Here is a 12,126-nt window from a genome sequence, read left to right on the forward strand (position 1 = left end):
GGAGCTACTTTTCATCTGAGCCTGGAATCAAATGAACTGGCTTAGAGTTGTGACAATGAATTGATGATTAATCGGTAGGTTTGGGAATCGTTGAGAATCGTGACTCCCGGAATCAATTACTAGTTTTGATGCCCAGACTGCAGACGGGAATAAATAGCCGTGAACACCAAAATTTGGCCGCAAAGTTTGCCATAATTTAATTAATAAAAGTATGGTTGGTTCAGTGCAACATTTGCAACACAATGCTATAATGCAAAGGAGGATGCATGACCATCATGATTAAACATCTCCACATTCATAGCGTAGAAATAACAGGGTGCCCCGTCTTTGACGCGCTATCTCAGATTTCCTTTAAGCAGTCTCAATATCAAACAATAATGATGCTTGTCTCATGCCAATGTTAACGTGTTTAACGGTTTCAGGATACCCACTGATGTGGAAGTTTGGTGTAAATATGGGATGGGAGCCATGGCAGCAATATGCAAATTTATTCATGTGCATAACACGTCTCTTTTCGCAAGTCAAGCCTTTTACAAATTTGATATTCTGCACCCGGGTTAGTGTATGTTTAAGTGGCTGCAGCATCACACACTCGCACATAAACAACAGCATATGTGGAAAAGTTTTTTCATGAGCGTTTTAAACATAAACATCTTTTGTGTGTGGTTAGCGCGCAGACCTCACAGCTAGGAGACCCGAGTTCAATCCCATCCTCGGCCATCTCTGTGTGGAGTTTGCATGTTCCAAATTGAAACTTTAGCATGGTTTAACAACATTCCAACTACATTTATACGTCCAAAAAGTGGAAAAAGCATAATAATAAGTCCCTTTAAAAACTCACTGTGCATCTTTTTTTTTGAGTGTGTAAAAATAATTTCAAAATGTCTACTATTTATCTCTTATTAGTAAATTTTTTGACAACGTTTGGACCCTGATACATGCCTGGTGCTCTCTACAGTTGAGTAAATACACACCCACGACCTCTGTATGCACACAATACATTCTTATAAAGCAAATTGATGCAGTTCACTTTTTTTTTTTTTTAATAAAAAAAAAACTGCACGTTGGTCGATTGGTTAGCGCGCAGACCTCACAGCTAGGAGACCAGGGTTCAATCTCACCCTCGTCCATCTCTGTGTGGAGTTTGCATCTTCTCCCCGTGCATGCGTGGGTTTTCTCCGGGTACTCCGGTTTCCTCCCACATTCCAAAAACATGCTAGGTTAATTAGCCACTCCAAATTGTCCATAGGTATGAATGTGAGTGTGAATGGTTGTTTGTCTATATGTGCCCTGGGATAGACAGCTGGGATAGGCTCCAGCACCCCCGCGACCCTCGGGAGGATAAGTGGTAGAAAATGAATGAATGAATGAATGAATCTTTTGTGAAAGTGTACTCCTGTGAAAATAAATCTGTGAGAAATTCATGGTAAAGTTGAAATTCATACATTTCATCCAAAAGGAACTCTGGTTAGCGCCCTCATTTAAACCATGCATAGTCTTTTTGTTTCGTTCCCATAGTTGTGTCAGATGAAAACAACACGTAACCAGCTTTAGCTTAAAGAGCCAATCAGAGTTCAAATATCTGCATATCAGTGCCGCTGCTCCATATCATATTACATCACCTGACTCATCACAAGCAAGTGCATTTGTTTTCACTGAATTAATGTCATCAGTTTGCCTACCGGTAATGTTTATCGCCATTCTATTATTCCTGTCCTTGGCTGTCTTTGTAGAGAGATGCATTTTAGGTGTGGCTGAGTTTGGAGCGTTTATCCACTTCATGAAAGTGTGATTACTCTGCTCAACCTTCTGTAGTAGTTCCCAAAATGCACTCTTACACTCAACTGCAGTTAGGTGCTTTTCAGAAAAAGCTGTGTGCTTGTTTTGAAAACGTCTTTAAACTTGACAATTTTTGTTGTTTGGGTAATCCAGCTTCACAAGCAGAAAAGGCAAAGAAATATGTCCCTTCAGAATTAAACTCTCCATTTTCTTCTGAGATATTCTTATGGATAGCTTGCCGTGGGGGCACGCTCAATAAATCTTCTTTTTCATGTCTCACTGCACACACTGGCCCTCCTCCCCCTGCCCTTGCTCATCCAATCAGCAGTCAGAACACACTCTGGATGCATTCACAGACTTGTGGTGTGTTGGATATTTTGATATATTTTGGTATGGATGTTTTCGAAAATGCACATTTCTTCCACTTTGGTGTTCATCCAGCAAAATCACCCAAGTCAGCCGAAACTAGGAGGCTGAAGAGAGCTGCAGAGGTTGCTGACCCCTGTGGTGGGGCCTAAACGATTACTTGATTGACTGAAATTACAAGTTTGAGCTTAAAGGACTAACACAATAACAAGCATGAAATAACAATCTTGAGATGAATCGGCTAACAAAATAACAAGCATGAAATAACGATCTTGAGATTAATCGACTAATAACATAACAAGCGTGAAATAACGACCTTGAGATTAATCGACTAAGAAAACAAAAGTGAAATTACAACTAACAAAATAGCAAACGTGAAATAACAAGCTTGAGATTAATCGACTGACAAAATAAAAAGCGTAAAATAACAAGCTTGAGATTAATCGACTAACAAAATAAACGTGAAATAAGCTTGATATTAATCGACGAAAAAAATAACAAGTGTGAATTAACAAGATTGAAATTAATCGACTAAGAACATAAGCATAAAATGACAAGCTTGAGATTAATCGACTAAGAAAATAACAAGCATGAAATAACAAGCTTGAGATTAATCGACTAACAAAATAGCAAACGTGAAATAACAAGCTTGAGATTAATCGACTAACAAAATAGCAAACGTGAAATAACAAGCTTGAGATTAATCGACTAACAAAATAAACGTGAAATAAGCTTGATATTAATCGACGAAGAAAATAACAAGCGTGACTTAACAAGACTGAAATTAATCGACTAAGAACATAAGCATAAAATGACAAGCTTGAGATTAATCGACTAAGAAAATAACAAGCATGAAATAACAAGCTTGAGATTAATCGACTAACAAAATAACAAACGTGAAATAAGCTTGTTATTACTTGACTAAGAAAATAACAAGCGTGAATTAACAAGATTGAAATTAATCGACTAAGAACATAAGCATAAAATGACAAGCTTGAGATTAATCGACTAAGAAAATAACAAGCATGAAATAACAAGCTTGAGATTAATCGACTAACAAAATAACAAACGTGAAATAAGCTTGTTATTAATTGACTAAGAAAATAACAAGCGTGAATTAACAAGCTTGAGATTAATCGACTAAGAAGATAACCGTTAGTTGCAGCCTTTGTTTGCTTTTGGAGAAGAAAGAAGAATTCTACTTCACTGGCCTGAAATTGCAAAAAATATATATATATATATGTATATATTTACTTATTTAGACATGAAACACAATCTGGCGAAGCAATAGTAAGCAAGTTAGTGAAAGTTATCACTTTTAATTACGTCACTTCGGGGGTCCCGGCCACATCTGGCAGTTACATTGTGACTTCCAACACAAGTAATATGAGGTTCATATCTTCATTCTAGATTCTCATTTCCTGGTCAGTGACACTCCCATCCAGAATTTATCAATCTATCAATTTTTTGAAAATAATTTTCCTAATCTATGACACTTCTCTCATCTTCTCCTTCCTATCTGAACCCTTTCTATGTCTCTGCCGCCTCGAGCTAAATGAATCACACTCTCCATTTCTTTGCTGCCATATTTTCCTTCCCATTCCAGTCTGGTTCCATCAGATCCTACCCGTTTCTCCCTCCCTCATGTCCCCCTCGCTGGCTCGAGCGTCTAATTTCTCCGAGGAGATGCTGTCAGTCCGCTGCTCTCGGGGGCTAAGTGGTGCCCCCACCATGCACCAAGCACCCCCCGTTTCTCTCCTCGACCCCTGGGCCTGCTGCCGTTCCCTGGGCGAGATTATGTGGAGCTTAATTCCTTTTTCCACTCTCACCTGAAGTTTGGCAGGGCATGAAATAAGAGGGATTTAATGCAAATAAAAGTTTGAAGATGGGGGTGGAAGCAAGGCATATAGTGTATTGCATGTATACCCCGGTGATTAGTGGGATTTTGCTGCACATACATGGGTTATTTGTGCACATCTAATGTATAAAACAATGGTTTTTTTTAGGATTTTGATTTTCACACTTTGGCTCGCGATTAATCAGGTGCATTTTTTCATTTTTGTTGCAGTTATTTAATCTCTTCTGTGGTCTTTATAATTTGTATACATGTGTGTGATTGTACATGTATTAGTAGTAGCATTTTTCAGTAAGGAACATTAAGGAACATATTGTCCCACACGGTACACGTTAAGTGACGGACAGGAAGTGCTACTACCCATTCTCATTGTTCTACACCGGAAATGAACTACACTGCTTGTGAGTCACCATTATTTATCCAAATCATTATTTAGACGTCACAGACAGTCACCAGCGGCACTCAAGTGACACTTGTTGAAGATAAACTGATATCGCCAACTAGCTGTCTGGCATGTACATTACACTGTTTTTAGTCATCTTGCAGTCATTTTTGTTTCGATTTTATTTTGGATTTCATCACTAATCCCCCCATCCACTGAAGCATTCCATCTTTTTCCTTGCAATGTTTAACTAAACCGTGCAATGCATCTTGCAATGTCTCTGCCATTAAGGCACACTTTTCACTCCACAGCTTGTGAAAACACATGAAATATGCACAGTTCACCTGCAGTTATACGTAACACACTCATCATTCAACTTCAAGCTGAGCTTTAAAAAAATAAAAATGCAATGCAAAGCAACAACAAGCCAGAAATTCCACAGGTAGCTTGGCCTCTTTAAGTTGCCTTATAACTTATTTAGAAGAGAATACAGCACGCTCACAGGGAACTAATGTGCTTGAAACATTGCATTATTTATCAACCAAGCTCACAGATGCATATCTATGAAGGGTTAGTTTGCTTGATGGAAGTTAATTGGAGGTTGACAAGTAAACATGAATCATAATAAGAAAAGTCAATGACTGATTGGTGGATCCTCACCTGATAAAGCCTCCTTGGAAAAAGCAGAACGACAAGACGTAAAGAATCCGGATGACCTGTGGGAGCATCCTCCGACTCTGGTAATGTCTCCACGGTCACGTCGAAGAACTTAAAAAGAAGTAATATAATATTAATAATGTGACTTTGGTCAAATCAGAAAATCCACCGTGCACTGGGTGAGTGTAAGAGAATGTCAGCAGGCATCGTCTTTTTCTTTCTCGCACGCCTTCTCTGACTGAGCGCTCCTTTTGGGTTGGCTGAAAAACTTCTCCTCCTCCTCCTCCTCCTCCTCCTCCTCCCCTCCCTCCTCGTCCTCTTCCTCCCACACGCTCCGGGGGGGCTGAGCGCATTCACGCCGGTCGATGCGTGCTGCCAGGCGGATGTCTGTCAGGCAGTAGCTCGGTAGTTTTTGGCCCTCGATTGATAAAAAAAACAACAAAAAACAAGGAACCGGAACAGCAGGTTTTTGCATAGAAGGTGGTCTTGTGTGTAATTGAATCTTAATTAGGACGCGTGGTGTGCGAAGGGCGACATAAATTAGCTATTTGTGTAAGTTGTGTGTTGTATGTAGTTCTTGCTGCACTTCCTTGTTCTCGTGGAACGTCATCGGTGACGTCATCAAAAGACGTCATTTCGTATAAATATAGTTTAGTTGTATTGAAAGAAAATTTTGTGGTGAATGTGGTTATTTGCTGGAATAAAAATGTAATACAGCCTTAAGAATTTAGTGGAATTTTCGTAGCTAGAGCATAGAAAACGTGTTTATGACTTTTTAAATACAATCTTTACCATTACCATTACAAAGCTATTATTCTTAGTTTACATCTGAATTGTTATTGCTGGATTCATAAGCCTGCAGCCAGTCGGAATCAGCTGCAAAACATCTGCCCACTCATTTGACTCAAATAGAATCCCCCATCCTCTATAAATAATGACAATTATTTCACTTACAATTAGACTTGCAATCAAAGGGTAGTTAGAGGTTCCATCAGATATCAGAAACATTCTCCAAGTAGGAACCTAGTGTGGTCCATCACATGATAAATTGCTTTGTAGATGAGATACATGCCAGCAGGCTTTCAGACATTCAGCAGGCCAGGTTATAGATCAGCGTATGCACACTTTGAAAGCTTTTCTGTGTGTTGTGGATGAGCACAACGTGGGACATCACTCACAGAGTTCTACCATCAAATTGCCTCCATGTCAGTCATTCGTCTTTTCCCAGGATGATTTCGCGGAGCGGGGATGGCAGATATGTCACTCTTTTCTATTCATGGGGCAAGACTGAGCAGATTAACCTTTAGTCCGCGCCATTTCTCAGTCTTCTTGTTCCTATCTTCAGTGAGACCCACGTGTTAAAGATGTATTGGATTGCTCCGCTTTTATTCAGGAAGACAAAATACCTTCCTCCCCTTCATCCTAAATTAGGAATTGTACAATTTTATATTCTATATATTGTTTATAGACAACAACAAATATTCTACTATTTTAATAGTATGCATTTTTGACATTTTGTACAAGCTGGCTTGTTTTGCATCAAACGTTTGCATAGACACTTGTAGAATTGTGTTTTATTATTATAATTTTTTAAATCATAATTTGGAGTTAGACTTTGAATCAGTTACCACAAAACTTCTATATGAGATTAATAGCAATTAATTATGAGTTAACTATGGACAAAACTGAGATTAATAATCATTCATTACAAATGAATTCTTTTTTTTTAATTGACAGCCCTTTAGGGGGTTACCATGTTGGCCACACAGTCAGGAGATTGGGTTCGATTCTCCGCTTGGGCATCTCCATGTTCTCCCCGTGTGTGCTTGAGGTTTCTCCAGGGACTCTGATTTCCAAAACCATGCTAGGTTAATTGGCGACTCCAAATTGTCCATAGGTATGAATGTGAGTGTGAATGGTTTGTTGTCTATATGTGCCCTGTGATTGGCTGGCCACCAGTCCGGGGTGTACCACAGCTGGGATAGGCTCCAGCATACCCGCAACCTTCATAAAGACAAATGGCATAGAAAAAGGATGGATGAATTGATGACAGCTCTTATACTTATATAATATTAGAATAAATCAAATCTACTAGTTTATGCGGCTTCAGCAACTGTGACACTCATTGTCCAATCAGATGGGTTTTCCTGTAAATTAACATTTGTGTAATGTGGTCATAGTTATGACTAATAGACGCTTAGTCCAAATATGTAAAAACTCACATAAAGTGCATTTTTAAAAACATTGTAGAATGGAAATCTACATTACGCTAGTCATGAAATAACAAAAAATGCTGAAAATGTCAAAAGCTTTCCTCCATAACCTTAAACCCCGCCCTCATGGTCGCCTTGCAGATTAATAGTAGTCGTCCTTGCAAAATAAGGTCACTTTCCAGTTGTGGCAATCACTCTGGCATGTCCATCAATAATGTGCTTGGTCTTAATATAACCAAAGGGGGGCTATATGCTTGCTCTTTAATAGACGACTCGACCTTCGACGCACACTTGACCCACCAATGATGTCATCATTACATGTGCATAAAAAATAACCGAAGCGACTATGGAGGATTTCCTTTATGTGCAGAAAAATGACTATTCAGCCTGCCAGACAGTCCCAATCTCCAGCTCCTAAGCCACCCCTGAGGGTTTGACCTGCAGCAGCCTGTTTGTGGTCCGTCCTCTTCCTTATCCTTACTTTCTGTCTAAATAACATTCTGCATGACGGTTGGTCTGCTGTGTGCAGCCACCCATGCTGTTTATCACCTCAAGAGATTATCCTTGGAATGTTTTAAAGGAACTTAGAGTGGAGATGACGATGTTGGCAGTGTTGCTGTGCAGGTTTGATAAGATTCTAGTAACTTTTTACACTTTTCTCATTATTGCACACATAGCTATTTTCATAGATGTAGTCTGGGTTGTATTTGTTTTGAACACAAGTTACACTGGCAATAAAAGAATAGAGAATGTATCATGATAGATAGCCTAAGCAGTGATGAAAATTCATTCATTCATTCATTTTCTACCGCTTTTTCCTCACGAGGGTCACAGGGGTGCTGGAGCCTATAACAGCTGTCTTTGGGCGAGAGGCGGGGTACACCCTGGACTGGTGGCCAGCCAATCACAGGGCACATACTATAGACAAACAACCATTCACACTCACATTCATACTTATGGACAATTTGGAGTGGCCAATTAACCTAGCATGTTTTTGGAATGTGGGAGGAAACCAGAGTACCCGGAGAAAACCCACGCATGCACGGGGAGAACATGCAAACTCCACACATTGACGGCCGAGGGTGGGTGATGAAAATGATTATTTCTTATTTATAAATAAATGCAGCATATACGGTATATTCCACAAATAATTCTTTATTAAAACCATGGTTTGCATTTTAAATTGAGCTGGCCATTGTGTATTCTGCAGCAGATACAGTTGTAGCATGTTGGACACTCACATGGATAGAATATGTATTTGGATAGAAATCCCTCGGTGGTAGCCAGATGCATAAATGAAGGAGGAAAAAAAGCAACTCCTGAACTCCTGACAGAGCCAACTATGTGTCCTCATGCATTACACATCCATTCAATTTGTATGGCTGGCCAAGCTGCCAGAATCACAGCCCATCCACACACACACAAAAAAAGCTTTTGACAGAGTGAAAGCTCGTTTCTACAAAGCACAAATGATGAGTCAGTCAGCCAAATCATTGGAAGATTACACTGTCACACAAGCATAATGTTGGCTCCGCGTTTTATTTCATGTAAGAAAGTAAAGCCAAAGATTGTCTTGTGAATCCACAACACGTTCTGTACGTCACTGCCGTCCTCATTGCAAAGAACCACCGGAATGACAATGGGCACCAAGCTGTCACGGTCATATTATTTGTAGGAGTCTGCTTGGGTTTTGGCTGTTTTTTGTTGTTGCTTTTTTTGCTGCAAAACAACAGGTGACTGCCCGGGAATATCTCTCTGCAGTTTCGCTGTGGTGATCAAAAGTGCTTCGATCTGGCGTCAACCCGTTTTTTTTCCCCCCATGGTCATTGGATCGCAAGTTTCAAAACAATCAAAAGTACATTTTTTTAAAACATAATGAGCCTTCAAAACACACACGTAATGTATTTAAACTAGTGCTGATTAATTAGTACTGATTAAGAAAATAGTCAATCTCATGTTGACTCTGTGGTTAATCTTGTTACATCACAATTCGGATTTTTTTAAATTGGTGCTGCCATGAGTGGCTGCCTTTTAGGCATCCATCCGTCCATCCATCCACCTGTCCATCTGTCCATTCATCCGTCTGTCCATCCATCCATCGATCCGTCCGTCTGTCCATTCATCCGTCAGTCCGTCCATCCTTCCGTCCAACTGTCCATTCATCCATCCATCCTTCGGTCTGTTCATCCATCCGTCCGTCCATCCATTCTTCCATCCGTCTGTCCGTTCATCCATCCGTCCGTCCATCCATCCGTCCATCCGTCCGTCCGTCCGTCCGTCCGTCCGTCCGTCCGTCCATTCTTCCATCCGTCTATCCATCCATCTATTCCTGCATCCATCCATCCGTCCGTGCATCCATCCATCCATCTGTCCATCCGTACATCCTTCCTTCCATTCATCCATCCTTCCATCCGTCTGTCTGTTCATCCATCCGTCCATCCATCCTTTCATCTGTCCGTTCGTCTGTCCATCCATCCATCCAGCCTTCCATCCGTCTGTCCGTTCATCCATCCGTCCATCCATCTTTCCATCCGTTTATCCGTCTGTCCATCTGTCTATCGGTCCGTCCATCTATCCGTCTGTCCGTCCATTCGTCTGTCCATCCATCCATCCATCCATCCTTTCATCTGTCCGTTCATCTGTCCATCCAGTCATCCATCCGTCCATCCATCTGTCCATCTATCCAGCCAGCCATCCATCCATCCATCATCTGTCCATCTATCCATCCATTCTTCGGTCTGTTCATCCATCCGTCCGTCCATCCATTCTTCCATCCGTCCATTCATCTGTCCATCCATCCATCCTTCCATCCATCTGTCTGTTCATCCATCCGTCCGTCCATCCTTTCATCTGTCCGTTTGTCTGTCCATCCATCCATCCATCCTTCCATCCGTCTGTCCGTTCATCCATCCGTCCATCCGTCTTTCCATCCGTCTATCGTCTGTCCATCCATCCGTCCGTCCATCTATCCGTCTGTCCGTCCATTCGTCTGTCCATCCATCCATCCATCCATCCATCCTTTCATCTGTCCGTTCGTCTGTCCATCCAGTCATCCATCCGTCCATCCTTCTGTCCGTCCGTCCATCCGTCTGTCCATCTATCCAGCCAGCCATCCATCCATCCATCTGTCCATCTATCCATCCATCCATCCATCCATCCAGCCATCCAGCCGTCCATCCATCCATCCATCCATCCCATCACACATTTACCTTGGGCTTAATTAAGTATCTAAGTATCACTGTATTTATTGAAGTACTACAGCTGGCTTGGCAGTAAGCTGGTTGCTTACTACTGTACTATGGTCTCCTGTCAGTGCAACAAACGTAGCTTTGGCCAGCTCGTCCAACTTTGTTGCCTTTTTATTTTCATAAAGTAAACATTTTGTCTAATCAAAACTCTTTAAATAAATCACAATATAGAAAGTTGTACATTTTTATGGGGCACAAACATCCGTTCAAAACAAAGTGCCAAGTATGAAAGTCTGACGAATTAGAAACTGGACTCATTCAGCACATCACCCCTGAGCGCTTAATATTTGAATGCATGAACACCCCCCTTAACCAGTGCCTTCATTGCAAACTACAGATTTACAATTGAAAGGGGACACACTGAGCTAGCTAGCTTGTTGCTGTGTGGCACGTGCCTATATCATTATCGGCAGAAAAACCAATACCGGCATGAATGGATATCCCTAAAATCCTTAAATCTAACCTGATTAAAAACTCTTACTTTATTGAAACATGGAGAAGGGATTTGAATTAAAAAAACACTCTTCGCCCGTTTGGGACATGTTGTGACAATTGTGACGGATGGATGTTGTGATGTACTAAATTTGTTAAGCATGTTTGAAATGAACAAAACAATGATCATAACCCGACATCGCGTGTGTATCCATCAAAGTGCATTCCCCTCAAGCAGACTAAAAATACGTACCAGTGTCCATTTTCCCCTCTCTGTCCTTTGAAGGCATGAGTAACTCTTTCTTTGACCCACCCGTCACAGGACCAGGGCATCCCACTGATCGCTCCGAGCAACTGCAATGTACCTGCTCACACTTGACCTCAAGCTTAGATGTATTTTTAAACGCTGGCACAGATAGATGGGCACACTAACCGGAGTGCAGAAGGTCAAACTTTATTGACAAACATGGAATATAGTGACACAAGCTAAATGGGCCACTGGGGGAAGGAGGGTGGGGGCCACATTTTCTTTCAGTACTCCTGAGTTGCTTTGGAACGAGGTTGATGGTTTGTTCTCAACAAGCTGTTCTTTTCTGTCTTTGTGACACATTGCTTGTACGGTGAGCAACCAAGCCTCATAGACCCTCTGGTCGCACAAATCAATACACAAGTGCAACGACACGAAAAGCTGAGATTTAAAGGTAGATGGCACGACTTTACATGGGAATTGATTCCACAAAATGTTGAAGAGTACACAACTTGAAACATTTAAATTATTTAAAGGGGACCTATTATGCTTTTTCAGATAATGAGATCTGCGCTTTGGGAAGTGAGCCCTGAAAAACGGTTGTGAATGGATGGTTTCAGAGACTTTTTTCAACACTGGCTCCCTGTGACATCACAGGAAGCACCACGTCCTTATATGGGCGTGCCAGGGTACGCCTGCCCTCCACCCTGCTCTGCTGTGCAAGATTTCTTTGTATTAGCGCTGTGTTTATTTTGTGTAAGTAAGTGGTTGTCTGTGAAATAGTAGTAGTTGTAGTAGAAGAGAGCGTCTTACCTCAAAGTAACCCATGTCAGTGGGTCTACCTGAGTGTTTAAACTGCAAAAAATCACAGGGCACATATAGACAAACAACCATTCACACTCACATTCATACCTATGGACAATTTCTGAGTGGCCAATTAACCTAGC

At 41.1% G+C, this 12,126-nt stretch overlaps 1 protein-coding gene across 2 annotated transcripts in view; it reads right to left on the bottom strand.

Moving 5' to 3' along the window:
• Positions 1 to 5,281, bottom strand: part of glra4a (glycine receptor, alpha 4a) — a 47,370-nt gene extending 42,089 nt beyond the window's left edge. For both annotated transcript variants that reach the window (XM_058076009.2, XM_058076008.2), the window contains exon 1: positions 5,043 to 5,281. In XM_058076009.2, the coding sequence (XP_057931992.1) occupies positions 5,043 to 5,110 (68 nt within the window). In that variant the 5' untranslated portion in view covers positions 5,111 to 5,281. The remainder of the gene's footprint in view (positions 1 to 5,042) is intronic.
• Between the last annotated feature and the right edge of the window lie 6,845 nt (positions 5,282 to 12,126).

This window comes from Doryrhamphus excisus, linkage group LG23 (assembly GCF_037039965.1).
Source record: "Doryrhamphus excisus strain RoL-2023G ecotype Guam linkage group LG23, RoL_Dexc_Guam_v1.1, whole genome shotgun sequence".
NCBI classification, from domain to species: Eukaryota; Metazoa; Chordata; class Actinopteri; order Syngnathiformes; family Syngnathidae; genus Doryrhamphus; species Doryrhamphus excisus.